Raw genomic sequence first — 19,794 nt, 5'->3', positions numbered from 1 at the left:
AGAGATAAAGAGAAAGAGGGAATATGACAATGTGAAAAATTAGGGGGAAAAGAGGCAGAAAAACAAGAGAAGGGATAGGATGAAAAGACAGACATAAAGAGGGAAAATGGATGGGCGAAAGAGGGGGAACGGCTTTGTAGAAGCAAATGGTTTGAGCTGATAAGACATGAAACACTTCACACTGGAGCCAAAAAGGCAGACAGGACTTGCTATGTAAGCCATTTAGCCAGCCAGTGCAAACAGGCACCCGACTGGACAGTCACCTAACTGTCCAAAACAGACACTCAGTCAGTTCAGCATTTAAAAAGTCTGACTGTCACATAATGTGTTAGCCAACCACCAAGACATTTAATTAGCCTGCGAGGCATCCATTCAGATGGCCAGAGAGAGGCAAGCCAGGCAGTTGGTTAGTCACAGCCTGTTTTGGTCCGTCAGTTGATTAATTTATTAATTACTGCAATTATACTACTACTAATTATCTATCCAGTCACATATTAATGAGTCAGCATGATTATCTCACAGCTATTCAGCCATAAAGAAAGCAAAGGCAGTTCAGCAGTCAGTCAACAAGTCAACCAGTGACCACTTGGAAGTCAGTCAGCCAGTCTATTAGTCACCTGTCAGTTAAACAGGTGACTAATAGCAGTCACAAGCCAGTCAGTCAGTCCACCAGGTAGCAAACCAGGTGGCCAAAAGTGTGCATTGTTATCAGTCTAACCAATGATTCACCAGCCACACAGGCCATCAGCCAGCCAACCAGCATCCACAATACTTTTCATAAGTCACCATTTTGGCTGAACTAGTTCTATATTTCTCCAAAGCCAACATTTTCAGATGCTTGCATATTTTGTCTTCTGTTTATGTAATTCGACCTACTTTATACGATCACATAAATAATGTAGCTCCTTAATATCAATTTGCCATCTTCAGCTTTGTGTATGAGAGTCCTGCATCCTGATGAAGAGCCTTGTTGGATAGCATGCTGTTCTTTTTGATAATCCATCACTGACAGAAAATACAAAAAAATGTAAAGGCAAATTTCATTGATTAGATATATACATATTTATATTTAAGCCAATTAAAATAAATAAGTTGTTAAAGGAGCAATTTGTATGTTGCGGTTAACTGAAGCCAAAGCAAACGCATAAACAAGAGATTGTCATATCCTCAAGGGCTATGTTACCAAGTAAGCAAGTACTTAAAGGCAAATGCCACCAGACTTAACAATCAATCCCCATCAATCCACTTTGCTAATACAGGTTGTGTTTGTGTAAATATGTATGTATATACATGTACTTCTTATAGTGTGTGAGCGTATGTGCTTGCATTTATTGAAGGTGTTCAGGGTGGTTGTTTGGTTAGGTGTGTATGTGTATAAACTGTATATATCCCATCTCATTTTTTTCAGGATATTGATGTGTAATTAAAGTAATAAAACATGTAAAGTGCAGCTACAAAGCTAGAGTGAAAGTTAAATTATAGACAATTTCAAACATTTGTAATGGTGGCATTTTAATGTGAAGTGTGGAGATATGTTGTGCTTCAGACAAGCGCCCCTAGTGTTGAATACGTTTCCATTCAGGTGTAGAGCTCTCAGAGGAGCTGAAACACGGTAAAGGACAGCTGACCAAGTAAGCATGACTGAGTAGATTTACAGAGTGACGGAGCAGAAAGATGAAGATGGAGAAAGAGTGGTATCAAAAGGTGAGGACTACCAAATGTAGGACTGACACGAAGACCTGTCCATGTATCACTCTCCTCCCACATTTTAGCTTGGAAAAAAAAAAAAAAAAACACAACAACACAGAAAAAATTGTAAAATATGGAAAAATTATACATTTTTGTGAGGTAATTTTTTCTGCGGGTGCTCTGTGGTGTTACAGAGAAGGTGGTGGTGACTGTAATGTCCTCAGAAAGAATGAAAAGAATCTGAATTAACAGGGCTGTCTGATGGTCGGGTGATTTTTTGTGGCCAAACATCAAATCTTGACAGCGGCCACAGAATCCCTCGCAGAGCTCCCGTCCCAACTGTGGCTTTTGTCATAAAGGAAGACAGGAGCACAGTCGGTAAGGCATCCCAGTGCCTCACAGGCATCTGTTCAGTCCCTCTTGGTCACTGTTGCTGTGGTAATGCAGGCTAAACCACTTCTAAACATAGAAATAATTTCAACAACAACAAAAAAACCACATTTTCTACAAAATATACATACAAAAAAAAGCCATAATAACAAAACATCAACAGAGCACACTGAGTCTTTGTTTGCTTTAGTCAGTCTGTCTGTCCACTGTCTTTCCCAAGGGTTTGCGACTCAGGTGAGTCTCTGTTTCAGTCTCTGTCTGCAGACCCGGCATCAGTGTCGCAGCAGAGGCTTCCTCATCATCAGAGGCTGCAAAGAGGAGGAGGTGGCTGAGCTAACGTTAGCCAAGGCCTGCTGAGGTCACCATCCACAGAGAAATATGCAGGCGGGGGAGGCATGAAGGTTAAAACGAGGGGCATGGGGGTTGAAGTAATGGCAATGCAGTTAAAGACATAGTGAGAGGGAGAGTGACACAGAAAGCGGGGATAGTGGAATAGCGGAAAGTCAGATGACAGAGAGACATGGGTGGGAGGAAATAGGGAAGGAACAAACATCGAAAAGACGTATGCAGTGATGCCAAACTCTGTGCACACTCATCTCTTTTACAACCACACAAAATGTATGTAATCAGAGACACAAGCCAAATATACATAAAAATAACAACAGCCTGCGACAGTAAGGGAACATTAACATAATATACAAATATTCAAAAGAGGTTTGGTCACAGAATGACAACTTGCCCTTAAATGTATTTGATCGTATTGATGTGTTGTTTGTATTTGCTTAACACATTGCCAGTCGTAGTGTGCATGACTAGAGGTGGGGCTGTCACTGGGGACATTTAGTACAGCTGAATTCATCCTTTTTTTTGTTAACTCTCTGAGCATGTGTGGTCGTTTTCCTCTGTGCAGACCTGACTGGTTACTACCACTTCTGGCCACCGAAGGCACTGTAGACTTCAGCTGTAGTATCAAATCAACATCTCTGAAAAGTTGTCCATTTATAGGTGTTTCTATTAGTGTAAGTACAACTACAGATATTTTGGTCATACTTTACTTGATTTTGCTGAATGAAGCAAAGTGGTTTAAAACAAAATGCTGAATTGCTGAAGCTCAAGCATCTGTGGCTTGTTTTATCTCTGGGCTGAAATTAGTCTTTTGAGTTGCTTTCACTTGCATCATTTTGCATGCCCAATTGAATTAGACTGATTGCATTTACAGGAAGGGGATGGCCACCATAAAAGGGCTGCAGATGGGTGAAGTGAAATCAAATGTAAGCAGAGGATGTGCACAAATCCACCGATTAGCCCTCCTTTATCTGTGTTTGTAGAAGAAAGAGGAATAATTATACAGGGCTGTAGACCGGTGTCTATCTGAAAGTCATTAGAAGAGACTGGACTGAGGTCACTTCTAAATAGTGATCCGAGGTCAGTTTTAGATTTGCCTACTAATGAGACATTAGTGTAATCTTCCAGCTGGACAAGTACCACTCCCTCCTGGCTGTGCTCTGAGTGCTCACTACAACTATAAGCGTACAGCTCATCCTGCTCCAACCTGATTTTTTTTTTTTTTTACATTAACTAAACTCTGCCACATGACACTTGTGTTGTGTTTCACCCCCCTGACTGTCTGACACTGAATGTATCCAATAATACTAATCACTAAGGGAAGTAAACTCCTGCCTCCAGCCCATGGTTCAACTCTAAATTCTTTCTATGACTTGTAGTAGTTTCCACTCTACACTAAAAGGATGGCTCCTTTTCTATACCATCAACTTGATGTGTCTATAGTGTCACAAGATGGTTGGGAACCACCGTACTACATTAGCAAAATGTCTTTAACACATTGGTCATTACTGCATCTAGTCCTATCTAACCTCCTTAATGCTGTGTTGTTTGCATTTACAGCAGTTGTCATATCCATAAACTTCCTAAATATCAGGTGGGAGCAAGGTTTTGGTAAAATTAGGTTGTAGAATTGAAAAGACTGATTGTCAGTGTTGAAGGACAGCTTCACCCAAATCTCAAACAGCCCCCAAACTAATCAGAAATGAAAGCAGTCTCAGGGTACATTACCATGATGGTTGTCACGACTACTGTCCGGTTTTCCATCGCTGAACTGTCATTGGACAGAGCATTTTCATTCTGGACCAACACAAGCTTGTCTATGTCGTTCCAGTAGCCAATCTGAGAGAAACAGAGGGACAAGAGACAAAGCAAATGAGTGATAAAACAAAATAATGAAATCAATCAGACCTTATAGTGCAATTAATTTAAAAATTTAAAAAGCTTACAATAAAAATCAAGACTGACAAAAAAGAAATAGAACCTATGTGATAGAAAAGAGAGAAATATAAAGAAAAAAAAAGTCAACAGAATGAGCTCATCCCAGCAGATTTCCCATTGGAACTGTAGAAGATATTGAGAGATATTGAGTGGGAGCCAAGAACTTTCAATAAACACACATTGCTGTCAAAGGAACACTTGAGAAGCTGGAACATGGTGTTATTTCTTTATTATAGGTGCTACATGTATGCTTTTTTTTCCAGTAAAGAGAAATTATGAGTACTTTCAACCTGAGCCTTATCCTGTTTGTTATTATGAAGAAGGATTATGTTCAAACTTTCCTCATTTACGTCACTGCAGAGTTTTATATACCCCCAGGTTGTCTGAGAGCTGCTCTCCAATGAACACTGCAAAAAAACTATTCAAAAGCACAAGCTGCAGTGGTTCAATTGTAGTGTAAAGATATTTATAACTGCAGTAAAACACTTATTAATGAGGAATTATGGAGATAATTATACAGTGAAGGAATTCATTTTTTTAACAATCAGCCAGCATGAGTAATAAAATGAGAAAAATGCAGTAAGTGCATGTCATCTCAGTTGTGATTAAAAGTAACTTTACTGCTTAAGAGTCACATTTTGCTGAAATGATGAAAAAAACATTTAACACTGCCTTTCAACAACACAACCTGAAAACACATCACAAAAACTGAATGGAATAAGTTGGCTGTGGCATGTTTGTGTCCAAGTCACAAATTCAAAGTATTGTTTACCTTTGTTTCTAAGCCATGAGGCGAGCCTACCTTGCGTGGTCCATTGCTCTTCAGTTCAAAGACGTCCATGGTATAGTTGACCCTCCGACCGTAGTGATCAAATTGAATATTCCCAGTCAGGCCCTGAATGCGCACCTGGATTTACAACAACAATAATAGTAAGGGCAAGAGAAAAATACTGTCTTTAAAGTTGTAATCTTTAAGATTTCAGTCTAGGTTGATTTGTAAACACCAATAGTTCCAGGTTGTAATATGGTTTAAAATTACAGGTCTAAGAATTCTTGAGCAGCTGCTTATAAGAAATACAAATACAGATAAGCAGCAGGTGTATCTGTTCATAGTGTACCCAGACAAGCACTATTTTTTTCAACAAACTGAATGTGAAGCAGCAGCAGAATGACATTTTTGGTTTGCATTAACAGTACTTTTGTGAAAAATAAAAAGTGAGGCTCAATAAGATATTACAAACAGAGTGTTGGATTACATGCACGCATCATTTCCTGCGAATCATTCATGCTTAGGTCGGCAATCTCCAGTGCGGGAATGGTGGACCTTGGAATAATTTTAATGAAACCCTTTGATTCTTTTGATCGGTGGACCCCTTAGGACTAAAGGAATATAAATAATTGTGGAATGGACACATACTGTATGCTGTAATTATGTAATTATATGCTCATGATTTCTGTAAAATGAATGATTGAATTGTGGAGAATCGAACTGATCTTACAAGGTGTATCATCGTCAAAATGTAAACATGTACTTGTGTAGACAATCTAAGCTCAAGCTTTAAGAAGTTTTATACATCCAAAGAAGTTCTATAAAATCCAGACCAGGCCTCTAATTCAGACTTGCCTTTATATGTCAAAACGTGTAGCCACGCTAGTAAAGAAGATGTAAGTCTATTTGGGACTCTGCTTTTATTAGAAGTTTTACGGTACTTGAGAAGTGATGGAAGTCATCACAGTGTCCCCTCAAGTATGGCAGTACAAGTTTATGTGTTACAGTAAGCGTGTGTGAACTCTGGGTACTCCATCAAAGTCCCAACAAGAATTTAAAACACATAAATGTTGGCAAGGATCTCTGGAACTTTTTTCCCTTTTATCATGCCAGGTGTTTTACTGACTCTGTGTGTGTGTGTGTGTATTTGTGAACATCTGTCTAATCTGTCAGTGGTAAACTACACAGCATCAAACTTGTGCCAACCTGTTTGAGGGCACGCTCCATATCTATTCCTTGGTTCCAGGGAGCAGCAGGATTCGCCAGGCAGTCGCCAGCGTTGCCACGGCGACTGATATCAATTTTCTGGCGGCGAAGGGTGCGGAAGGCCTCGGCCATAACAAGGACGCCATCATACGTTAGAGATGAGGTATACTGAAGAATGGAGGGACAAACAGAGAGAAAGAAAATATATTTTTAGCAGTTTGACAAGTTTTTACATTTTTTATGACAGAATGAAGAGTCCAAGTCAGTCCAAGTACACAGTATGGCAGAAATTAATACTCAGGTAGTGCAAAAATGTTAAAAGAGACAGAGGCATTACAGAGTTAATAAGAGTCCCTGTTTGTAAACTGACATTGATTTTATTCAGGGTGAATTCTGGACTTAAAATAGCCCAACTTTTATTTTTTAACCAAATAAAGCTGAGGTATATCTACATAAAACAATTAAATTATATACTGAAAATCAGTATTTAATGTGTTTCTTATAGATTTTTTTTTTGCGGTGGTGGATGATAAATAGTGCCTTCAAAAGCACTATTTCCACATCAGTATCCCAGTGCAGTCATTTCAAGGTTGACAACCCACAGACATTGTAAAGCAAAATCACAGATTTTTTTCTGATGTGTTTGGTGCTCAACGCCATTACAAAAAACATCCAAATCGTCTTTTCAGTGATGGTAGCTTACTCTGCAAGACTACATAAGTTTACATAGATACACAACAAACAGTGTTTGAGTAGATGCTGTGATTTAAAAAGCCTAACTAGAATACTTTCATGCTGCAGGACTATATCATAGGCCTATATGATTTATTCCCAATTTAAACTCTGACAACTCCTGCATCCTAACTCCATATGAACTAACCTCACCAGTATGCAAACATGCTGACCTGTGCCGTTAATTTATCTCACAGCTCTGACTTTTATTTGACTTCCACAGTTAACACTGGTGAACATCAATCAACACCACTGTAAATGTAACATCACTGTAAATGTGCCAGATTTAGACAGGCTTATAGTTTTAAATACAGTCACTGGGCCATTAAAGCGACATTGAAACGTGTTTAAATCATATTGTAAATCCCTTCATTAAACCCACTTTGTTGGGGGAATTCCCTTTGATACTGAAATTTAGTTTTATAAATATGGTTTCATTGGGTTATGTTCTAAAATAGGATGTAATGCATAAGGAGTGAGTTGTTGATGTTTTAAGGGACCTTTGAAACGAGACAGCGAGTGAGACAAAGAGAAAGGCTAGGAGATTATCAGTATCTGTGGTCTAATGAAACTCTCAAAAGTGGTGGTGATCTTGACAGATTGTTTGACAAATTCATTATAGGTAAGACACAGCGCAGCAGGGAACCACACCACACAACCAACTGCAACAAACCCACCCAGCCCACACACAGACACACACAGCGGCACACAGACAGAGGCAGTCAAACACACAGCGGGCTGCCTTCACATCACGGCGGAGACAAGTGGTGATATGAAAACGGGAGGAAAGAGGGAAGTCGGCTGAGAGACTCCGCCAACGCTCTCCACGCCTGTGCAGGTAGTTTTCTCTCTTACTGACATCCCTTGATTTGTATCCCAAAAGGCGCGTTTTGGAAGGCTGCACAACCATGTCATCCTCCTTTCATCTCTCCCCTTTGAAACTTAAGAAGCCTTTAGGCACGCAACTGACAGATGACAACTATAGAATCCAAATCAGAGCAAAGCAGAAAACAACTACAAAACTGAGCCAACTAGCGTACTGTTTTTTGTTTCTGTCAGAGGTAGGACAGAAACACCTTCGGGACACATATAAAACAGTATTGGCTTTTAAAAACACCAAATTCTAGACGATATTTCTAGGATCAGTTGAAATCTCCAAGTTCAGCTAAGATCCTTCAAGTAAAACCCGATTTGCTTTGTAAATGTGGATTCTCAAATAGGATAGAACATACAGGTTCATCAAGTTTACTCTACAGCTCTGGATCAAACCAATTACCAGCTTTATAAATTATGTATACAATAAAAGAAAACACATACCACTTTTCACACAGAAACTAATGTATATAAAAAATGTATGCAGTGCATTTAGAATGTACATGTCTGCATTCATGCTTTACACCGAGGCTTTTATGGGTGAACTGACCTGATGACTGAGATAAAGTAACATTGCAAGCATAAGGAGTTGTAGTCAATCTTTTTATTCATTCATTTATTCATTGTTCATTTATTTTTAGCCACACTCTAGATATGGCAATGTCTGTTGGTTGGTTGGTCAGACCACCACTTTGGTCCAGACTGAAATATGTTATCAACTATTGGATGGATTGTCCTGGAATTTGAAAATGTGGACATTGAGGATTGAATGTCCCTCTGAGGATGAATTGTAACAACTTTTGGGATCACATAACTTAGGTAAGCCATTATCAGGTTTGACTGTGTCCAATACTTTGTTTCATCGTCATCATACCTAATGACATTACCCTCATCTGCAGCTGTACTTTGTGTTTAGTGCAAATGTATGCTAAATATGGTAAAAATGATACCTGCAAACATCAACATGTTAGCGTAGTCAATTTGAGCATGTTAGCATGGTGATGTTTGCATGCAGGTCAAAGCAGTGCTGAGCCAAAGTACAAACTTACAGAGCTATTAGCATAGCAGTCAGTTAGTTTATAGTACCATTATGTAATGTTGTAATATAGACATAGACAAAGTAATATTGGAATATAGACAATGCAAATTACATAATAGATTTGGAATCAATCATCAGGCCGTTATTACTCACAACATCAGCATAAAGACACAAAAGTTGATGGCACCATTAGAGGACAACATCGGTGACAAGCTAAGGATGGCACACATTTGGTTTGTGTACAAAAATTTAACAGCCACCATTGTGTTATGGATAACGAAGCAAGTAGCCAATTGCCTTATGCATGCAGCTTAACAGGATAATCTATATGCAGTAATTAATAAATCCAGTGCGAACACAGCATACACTCTTTTGCTTTTTAATGATGTTAAATAATCTCACCATAGACTGTACCACAGGGAACATAATATGGCAGAGGCGGGGTTAATGACACACTGAAAAACACAGCTCTTTCATTCATTTTTCTTGTCAAATGAGATGAGAAATTGAATTTAAAAAACAGTAGTATTAAAACCATTTGGACACGCATATTTAATTTATAAAATGAGCTTTGCACCAGTGTCTGGCAAACCTTAAATGCTTTACACGTGGACAAATACTGATAAAGGCAGATAAATATGCTAACACAGATGTTAAAAAGAGATGGATAGATACATAGATGGAAAAAGCCCCAAAAAGGCTGTAACTTGGAGAATAAATGTGTGATCTTAAGTATTGTGGCTGAATTTTGATGAAGTTAATGTCTTACCTTAACAGATCACTGATCTTTTTCATTACATTTCAACAAAAATCTCCAGGCACACCAGCTGAGAATCACTGGGTTAAGAGATTTTGATTGATGGCCAAAAGCAGCTAACTCAAAATCCAGTCTCTAGTGCAAAATGGACAAGCCCCAATAGTAATTTTCACAGTGCACATTATTAGAGCAGAGTTCTACTTGGCCTGAGGCTACGAGTTGGCCCAAGGCTAACTGAGCTCAGTTTCTCACAGCACCAATTAGCCTAGAGCAATTTGGAGACATCTGTTGTCACTAGAGATATCTGGTTTTGTGTTATTGTATTAAATCATTAAAATGTCCTTGTTTGCAAAAGGCAAACGTAAAACATATGTTTTGTGGTTGAAAAGGAAAGACAATGTTTGAATGCACATCATCAAGGATGTTCATAAAGTTTTGAAAGTTAAGAACACCTGTAGTTGTAATTAATTGTATTTTGTATATCTAAGCATGTTCACATGCATAATAGGTTTACCTCCATTAACACACTAACTTGTGTTGGGTCAACTGTCAGGATCGATTGATGAGGCAACTAATGAGAATTGATCAGGTCAATCTAAAAACGATGATTAGCCAATTAGTATGGTCCTTGAGTGTAAAATAACATTCCAGTAATGAAAGAATATGACCATCATGTATGTATGTATATATTTTCAGCCTTGAAAGACTCAGCATCGCCTTTTTAAAGTTACTACTGTGTGTGTGTGTGACTGCTTGCAGGTAAGTGTGAGCCAAAGAGCAAGGGACAGAGAGCTGCAGCATGATGTATTTTTAATAGGTAGGTGGACATATTTCCAGTTAATGTATGCACAAATCAAACGCAATTGGCTGCAGGTCAGTAGCCGTTCAATAGAGGAGTGCTGAGGGAGGAGAGACGGACAAAGACAGAGATAGAAAGGAAAGGGGGAGGGGTAGTTAGAGACTAAATAGAGACACAAAAATGTGACAGAGAAAGGGACATGGGTGTTGAGAGAAAATAGACACTAAGGATGGTGAATGGAGAGAGGATAAAGGATATACAATGAGAGAGACAATGAGACATACATACAAGGGATGTAATTGTGGATTTGGTTATATATCATATATCACACAGGACAGACATGACAAAGACGTCTTCAGTCTGAAGAATCAGCATTCATTACGTTACAGTCTGCCAGGTCACACTCTGATTGGTTAAGAAGCTGTACCACATGATTCAAATGCACACATCACCCTGTGACTTGCTTGTTTCAGAAGGCTGCTTAATTGGTGCCTGTGGTGAATTTCAGGTACGAAACACACTGATTCCATCACCCCTAAATGTGTGTGTGTGCACTGTAAATATCTGTGTGTATCTGGGTGCAAGTTAAGCTCTCACAAGCTTTAGTTACATTTGTGCTGCTGAGGAAAACATCCTTTCGAAAACAAGATCCACTATAGCAAATCTTTCAAATTTGTTCACGTAGTGCCAAATGTTTACAATCTATATGGGATGGGACAGCATATTTTTATCACCTTAGGTGGACTTTCAGATCCAGGATACTCTCTCTGATCCAGTTTGTTCCAGCGCTGCATCAGTTTAATGACGATGGGCCTGCTGAAGTCCACCAGCTGGAAACCAGTCACATTGGCCCCGCCATGCATGAACCTCTCCAGAGATATGTCCTTAAAACCCTGAGAGAGAAAAAAGAAAGATAATACTAAATACTAAAAATACTCCAAAACCAGTTAGAGGAGAGTGGAAGTGGACTACAAAACCCTCTGATGGAATGTGTGCACCTTTGCCGACATATCATACTCCAACATACTCCAACAGTCTACCTGATTATTTATACCCCTACTTAATATGGAGTGGCTTCCACAGCTGCGAGTGTGACTTCACACAGAGTGACACTTCGTACTGAAGTGGTCGTGGAGAGGGATCCATTTGGGAACGGGCCAGAGACAGAGGTAGAGAGTAAAGACATGTGAGGGTTATCCTGGGTTGATGGATGCTAATTGCTAAAAGCTCTGAGAGCCTATCTAACTTGACCTGCGCTCAGTGGCCCCTTTTTCAACGTCCCGGAGAGAAATGCTGTGGAACAGATTTTAGGGATTAAGGTTGAGGCAATACATCATTTACTGATGTGAGTTCCAGCAGCTACCTGACTTTGTTGAGGAGACACAGATGATAATATACTAATTCTGAAAGAAAAATGGCACCTTGGTGGGAATATTAAAAGATCAATGTGGAACTGGCAAGCATGGTTTGTTTTCTCTGCTAATAACTGCAGAAAAAAAACAACAACCTTGAGACAAGCTGAATGTCAAAGTATGGGTAAGTAAAACATGTCTCATAATGTTGGCTTACAGGACTTACACTGCACATACACTGTTAGATTTTTGAAACGTTGTTGCATCCTGGAGCTTTTTAGAAAAGACCAACTCTCTCCTTGGCATGAAAGCTAACCTTTAGCATTCGGACAGGTTCTGTCATAAAGAGTCATAGTATATGATGCTTGTTGTCTATGTATCATAAGCTAGCAACAGCGTTGACAACGACACATTGATTGATTGACACGCATTGTTTATGTTTTTATATTGGGTTAGGTAATAATCATTGAGACAGGAAATGATAAACGTCTATGTAAACAATAAAAACAAATATAATAGTATAATCATTATGTTAATTATGGTGAAAACCGAGACAGTGTTGAAAAAATCAGGACATTTAAGTGTTTTATAGATATTTGTCAGGACATGGGGCACCCAGATTGAAACCAGGACAACCCGGACAAACTGGGACGTCTGGTTGCCGTAGACATGTCAGAAACATTCACCTCCACCTCATGTACATGGCACAGCAAATGACGCCAGATGGAGTTGGCTTTTAATCTCATTGTACATGTGTATAGTGACAATCTTTGCCAGTCACGTGATTAACATGGTTTACTGGCGGGGCAAGAAAACATATATATTGTAGCGACCCTGCAGTAATGTTCAGTGAGTTAATGTCATGTTTTGGGATTGAATGAGTAGGTAGGGGGCGGGGTGCGAGGTGTGACGGGGATGAGGGCTGTGCGCGTGTGTGAGAGGAGCCTGAGGTGAGCGCGAAAGGACACAGTTGAGAGTTAGACGGCTAACTTTTTGTTTTGGTTGATTTTGGCGTGGTTACGGCCGACAGTAACCTGCACTGTCCAGCAATAAAGGTTGGTTTGCTGAATAACACTTTGTCATCTTTTCAACACGTCCTGGTGGACGCTACAATATTTGCATATATCCGTACCTTACACCGCACAAAAAAATTAAAGCCCTACACAAAGTACGCGGATAGCTATCTTTTTTTCAGCTGGATGGGTTAAACAACGCTGTCGTCATGGAGGTGAAAAACAGGAATATCTTCATAATCAAACGCCAAACATGAGTGTTACTAGTCCTAGCTAGCTAACGTTACCCGCTAACGCTTATGCCTAATGTTTGCATGTTTGTAGCTAAATACACAAAGTGACATCTGTTCTGTCGTGTGATGAAGTCTTCATCCTGAATATGACACCCTGCCTGCGGCGAATGACAAGCTTGATAAGTAATGTTAGTTTAAAAAAAACCTTATGCCAACTAGGCTGTATGTATAATGGCTGCTAGATGTCAAACATTGTAGCACCTTGCTTATCCCACTCATAGCACAGACAACAGACAAGAGCAGCAGGGCGGCAGGCGAAAATGCTTTAGTCCTGTTAGGCAATCTGTTGTAACGTTAATGTAGTAGTAATAAATGTACGATAGTATGTATGCAAAGTAACTGTAGTAAGTAAGTAGACGCAGTACAACAGTCTGGCAACATCCTTAATTAGTTTACTGGGTTTCGTTGCTGGAGAACGATGTTCTTGCCCGCGCAGCTAGTAGTTTGACGTCAAAAAAACGTGCAAGTATCGAATAAAGGCATTCTATTCTAATCGATTCTATTCTATGAAGTTTAATTTTGTGAAACTCTAGAATGAGTTGTGCAGCTCAGAAATTAGATCCAAAATGGGCAAAATTGTATACTGTGTGCCCAGCTTTTAGACACTCTTTTTTTAAGACCTCATCTTGATAATTTTTGTGTCCATTTGTCAAATAGCCTTCTTTCTTGTCTCTTATTAAAAGGAAATTATTCTCGTGTAGGCAATCAAAACACAAACACGCTACTAAAAAACAGCCAACGGCAATGCCATTAAGAGTTCTTACCAGGTTTGCTATGATGTAATGGTAACCTTTTACATGTTTCCCCACACTGACAGCCTGGAAAGAAAAACAGAGAGAGAGAAAAAACATTATTTCTTTGCTACTGGCTATGCATGAATTGTGCGGCAAACCAGGGGACATGTGGGATTCACAATTAACATACGAGCAATTGAGTTACTTGACAAGAGAACTAAAAGTTGTTTTAATTTAGTTTTAGGGAGCAGCGGAGGGGATCTGTGAATCTTTCGCCTCACCCAGCAGTGGCTGTGGCTACTATCTTATTCTGATTAAAAGCAGAGGGAGTGAGTGTGTGAGGACTTCACTTGTCCTCTGCACCATGCTGCCTCAGACTCTGCAGCATCTTGGAACATTTAAAGAGTTTCAGCAACGCCTGTAGCAGGGCTCTGTTAACTTGACAGATTATTTAACTTGTTTTGGTAATAACGTTAATGAGGTGCCTTTATCCAACAGTGACAGGTTACCAATATTTCCTTACAAGAACTACATTCACATTTTGTTTTAGCAAAATATAGTTTGGGAAACTGTAATGTTAACTGGTTTACTTAAAAACATTCCTACAGAAACATTTTTTGCAGATATGTTAAGTGTGAACATACGTGCAAAAACGCATTTTCAATGTTTTTCATATTTTTCCTACAACATCAATGTATTGCTACTAAAGCAGATTAAGATATGGTTGAGGCAACTAAAACTGCAAATTCTAGTCCATCAAAATCAACGTATACCAGCTTGACCTCAACACCTTATCTTCTACACTTCATGTACTATCAATACATATTGCCAGTGAACAGAAATGACTACTGACTGACTGTCTGTCTGGCGTGTTTGTGTGAGACTGCAGGGCTGACAGTTAGTCAGACAATAGTAAAAACTGAAATCTGTATTATTTTTTGTCATTGTTATATCAGTACAGCTGTATGAGGTGAAATATGGCACATTGTGAGATTTCAAGGAGAAAGATGCATCTTCATATTGACATGGTGCATAAACCTAATTAACAAATTGTTCACATTTTGTCATTCTGTCTCTCTCATCCACACATACCAACAGCTATATACTAACGCAGACAGATGCACACACACATACACAGAACGCAGCTGGCAGGGGCAGACAAACAGAGCAGTCTCTGTCTCAGAGCAGGGATGCTAGCCAATGCCAGCATTGCAGAGCCCACTGTGACGGGAGTGTGTGTTTGTGTCTGTATGCCTGTCTCACTATACACTAGAGCGTGTGTGTGTGTCTCTGTCTGTCTGTTGACACACCAGAGAAGCCAATTAAGAAGTTGTCTGTCTGTCTGTCTTTCTGTCTGTCTGGGATGCTGTTACTGGTGGATGTTTGTGTGTGTGCGTGTAGCTGTGCGAGCATGTGTGTGGTGTACGTTTGATTGCCTATAGCATGAATTACGCACTGGTATGTATTTTAAAGATAAGCTTGCATGTGTGTGTGTGTGTGGGGAGGTATTTGTCTGTGTGTGTCACTGAGTTTGTCAGATGTTCAGACAGAGGATCAGATGTGATGACAGGTGGCAGAACCAATGGGATGTTACACTGAAACCTGAGTCAAAGGGCACACACCACACACACACACACACAACAGACACACACATGTCTGCACCACCTGTCAGAGCTCAAGCATCAAGCAAGACAGATAATCTAATGAACTTGGACAAGCGTAAGGTGTCAGAGTGTGCACCTTCATATACAGTATGCGTTTGTGTGTGTGTGTGTGTGTGTGTGTGTTATGGAAATCTGTATCTGAGTGGTGCGTTGACTGCAGTCACACACTGCTGTTGGGGAAGTCACATTTTTCTCCCCACATTATGAACTCCAGGGAAAATCTAAAATCTTGTTTTCTTTCCAGATGTCAGAAAGCATAAGGAGCGCTGTTGCAACTAGCTGTGTGAAGCAGACAGCAGGCAGACAGCCACCAGTGCAGCCAACAAATAAAAAATATAGATACTATAATTTGTAATGTAATACTTATTTGAATTGTCATAAAGGTGCTCGTTTTAATTACTTTACAAAATAGCTTACCCTGTGCTGTGTTGACTGTTGTTTCAGGTGGTAATAATGTGTCATTGTGTTGTGATTGTACTTCATTATTAAGTGTTAAGTGCTGTTAAGTCCAGGTCAATGAAGTAATCTCTGCCCTGTCTGCAGTAATCTCAGTGACAGTAACAGTGCCACATAAAGGTATAGCATTGCCTCCAATAAAGCAGTATCTCATGCTCTGAAAAGCTGTAGGGCCCCTCAGGTACAGTGTCAAATATCATTCTGCACCTGCAGTAAGCTGATAGTGATTTATTTATTTTTAATCTTGTGATGTACTGCAGCTAGGGACCATAGTGTTTAGTAATGCAGTAATTTGTTATTTTTTTATACGATAAATTATGATCCAGATGGGTTTACGTCTGATCATTTTGCTGACTGCAGTGCCACTATGCTCTTATAATACTGTGCTCTTATAATACAAGGTTACCTTTGTGGTATAGTAATATTACCTGTTCTAGGATGCTCTGTAGTCTCTCAGGCTCCAGGTCAATGACATATTTCCTCTCTTGACGTCGGTCCAGGTCCTCTAAGAGTCGGCGGTATGCTGCCTCATTGAAACTCTCCACACAGATAGCGCTCACCTGAATTAACATACATGCATATTCACAAGAAAAGTGTAAACGCCTACAAACACAAGTAGATCATGTAGCAATAAGATCATGTAACCACAAGCAAGTTGACAACTGTTCTGGAAAAAATAAGGATGTAAGTATGTGAATGCACAGTGTGTGTACAATTCTTTTGGCATGCTTCCAGGAACGTGTGTGTTTGTGTGTATCCTGACCTGCCAGCCGTTCTGCCCCGCTCTCTCCATAATTGCCTGCAGTATTGCATAACCTAGACAACAGAGAGAAAGGAAAGGAAAGAAGAGAAAGAGAGAATTAACGCTGTAAGAGGTGGAAACCCCCGTAGCTGGTACATGGAGTAATTATTTTTAGCAATATTTGCAGGTGAAATTTAAAGTCATACTGGTATTACAAAATATTTTATTTGATCTCAATTACCACAATGTGTTTGCACAAGATTTTAATGTCTTGTCTTCAATCATGGGGTAAAACACCTGAACAGTCCTCTCTTGAATGTCATTTAATCAAACCAACCCACAGAGCTCAGAACAGGACAAAGTTGTTACGTGCCAATAGAGACGGTCAGTTTCATTGATAGTGACATTTAAAAACTTCTCATTGCTTCTTGTTCAGTAGTGAACTTTGAATCAACTCACTGGAGAACACACTGACACTCAATTTCATAGCCTGGAACAAAACACAGACTTTTTTGCTACAATATGATGGATTGCAGTTGTGAATAGTCTGAATACACCCGAGTGGGATATTAGATGAGCATTAACGTTAATGTGATCCTATGAGCAGCAGGTGGCAAAATCAGTGACAATGAATGACAGTACATTACATCCAACAGCTGTCTCGATGGGTCAAAACACGTGGAAAAATAATCATAAGAGAAAACCTAATCCTTAAATAATCTTTTATAGGGCTGCCCCCAACTAAAGATGTTCTTAGTTGACTAGCAGTCGTTAAATAAAGCATATAGTTGACTAGTCGTAGGACATTTACAATATAATGCATTAAAGCAGTAATGAATCTGTCAGAGCAACCAGCAAGGAGATTTCAACAAAGTATAACATCACACAACTCTCGTTGTTCAAAACACGACTTCCAACTGCACTAAAACAAATACTTACTTACAAATTAACATTAACTACAAACTTGTTCCTCTTCCTCTGTTTGATGCCTCTCCTGTGGCTGCCTGAACCCGCCGTGTCCCCCCCCCCCAGAGCCATAATAGTCCTGTTGGGAGCTGCTGTAAATCGGTTGGCCTCCATTGGCCCGTTCCGCTCCAGTTCTGACGCTCATTCTGTCTATGCTCCTTAACAGTAGTCACCGCTGTGTCCCTCCGCTCCTACGGTAGTAACTCCCCCTGTCCTTTGAGCTCCCAGTCTGGGTATAGTCAGCTAATAGGACGGCTAACTAACCTAAGAAAATTCCCTGATACTTTTGTTTTTGTTTTTATGCGACTATCCGACTAATGAAAAGCACGTCGACTAAGACTCTTCTCAGCCACTATCGATTAAGTCGATTATTAGGGGGCAGCCCTAATCCTTTATAATATTGGCATACAGCTAAAGCATTTCTATCATAATGATTATTGTACTCTCTATCAAATCTCCAAATATGTGTTTAACTCTGCTCCGGGAATTGGGTAAAACAAAAATATCTCCCCAGTCTCATACGTGCACAGAAGGAAAACACAGAGCATATGTCTGCATGAAACACAGTGACATGAATAGACACACACACGCACACACACACACACACACTGCAGTGCAACAGTGCCAACTGTCACCCTGTTTTTTTCTACTTTTGTGGAGGCAGCTATTTACTGCTTGAGTTGAAACAAAAAGCACATCTGAACCCTCAGTAATCACGGTGTGTATGTGTGGGAATGTGTGTGTATTATTGTGGTTTACGTTGCAGAGCAGTGGAGTTTGTCTCTACATGTGGTGTGAGATTGTGCTTTCACCTTTCAGCCTCACAAGTGATATTGTAAATAAATATTTCTGTGGCCTAAATGAATGCATTTGTGTTTAGGGGTTGCACTTGGCTGTGAGTTGTTTTATGTGTACATGTTTTGTTTTTACTGTCTAACTTAATGTAATGCACGCACAGATGCACAACCATTCATCTACTGGGTGTGTACAGTATTTATGCACGTCTTGGTAGGTGTGTGTACTCATTTGTCTTTGTATGCAGGTTTGTGGACATACCTTTGTGTGTGTGTCTGTGTGTGTGTGAGTGAGTGTGTCTGCAGGCTGTCTGTGGAGCAGAGCAGAGCACGGAGCATAAAACAGATCACAGCGTTACCGCACATTTTCCAGCACATTACCGGCAGCAGTGCCTGATGGGAGCCTATAATGAAGGGCCCTGCCTTGGTCAAGTCAAGGGTGAGCACAGCCCAAACTCTACGCATCCATCCTCCGCTCCATTTCTTCCTTCTTTCACCCCCTCCTCCTGTTATGTGCTACTGTATATCCCCAGAGGCTGTGATCCTGTCTGTCCTCGCACTCCTCCTTTCTGTAATCTTCCCCTTGCCTCCCTCCACCACATCTCTACTGTCCCCTCTTCCTGTTTCTTCCCCCGTCACCTTGTTTGCCTCCTCCTTTTCTCGCACCTGTCTTTCCTACTTCCTCTCTTTTCAGCTGCTCCACCAGCTAGACTCACCTCCCCTGTCTCTCGCGCAAACCCCTCCCTCCTCATTCTCCCTCTGCTCCCCCCTGGGTACTCACTCAGACAACCTGGACCAGAGGGAGGCTGGCAGAGGCACCGACAGAGCACACACAACTACACACACACACACACACACTGTTCAGCTCACTGATTCCCTAACACGCCACTATACTGTGGTCTAGGGACTCTGCGTCATGTTTGACCTGTGTTTCTCTCCCTGTGGCAGGGAATTAGTCTATGTGTGTGTGTAGGTGTGTGTGTGTGTGTTTATGTGTGTGTGTGGGAGGGAGAGATAACGTGCCAAGCATTCCCATGACAGTGGTTAGGGGCCGAAGGCGTCAGCTGTGCCTGCTCCACTAACTTACGTGCACTGCATGATGGGATGGTTAAATTAAAGGCAGGTGAACGTTGCAAGAGTTGATGCCAAACCCTAGTTTCTGGCTGAACAGTACAAAATTAAACCCTTGTTTCTGCAGCTGTATCCTTTCATCAGGATCCAGAAGCACAGTCTTTGTTCTTTT

General features: G+C 40.3%; 1 protein-coding gene across 1 annotated transcript in view; it reads right to left on the bottom strand.

Moving 5' to 3' along the window:
• Nucleotides 1–16,861, bottom strand: part of gria4a (glutamate receptor, ionotropic, AMPA 4a) — a 50,383-nt gene extending 33,522 nt beyond the window's left edge. The window contains exons 1-7 of the mRNA XM_035680575.1: nt 16,813–16,861; nt 16,478–16,609; nt 13,960–14,013; nt 11,272–11,430; nt 6,338–6,505; nt 5,165–5,269; nt 4,153–4,263 (exon numbers count right to left, since the gene is read on the bottom strand). Coding sequence (XP_035536468.1) covers nt 4,153–4,263; nt 5,165–5,269; nt 6,338–6,505; nt 11,272–11,430; nt 13,960–14,013; nt 16,478–16,609; nt 16,813–16,842 — 759 coding nt within the window. The 5' untranslated portion in view covers nt 16,843–16,861. The remainder of the gene's footprint in view (nt 1–4,152; nt 4,264–5,164; nt 5,270–6,337; nt 6,506–11,271; nt 11,431–13,959; nt 14,014–16,477; nt 16,610–16,812) is intronic.
• Nucleotides 16,862–19,794: the final 2,933 nt, after the last annotated feature.

This window comes from Morone saxatilis, unplaced genomic scaffold (genome assembly GCF_004916995.1).
Source record: "Morone saxatilis isolate NCDOM2014 unplaced genomic scaffold, NCSU_SB_2.0 Contig8, whole genome shotgun sequence".
NCBI classification, from domain to species: Eukaryota; Metazoa; Chordata; class Actinopteri; family Moronidae; genus Morone; species Morone saxatilis.
This window is presented reverse-complemented; position numbering and strand designations above follow the sequence as displayed.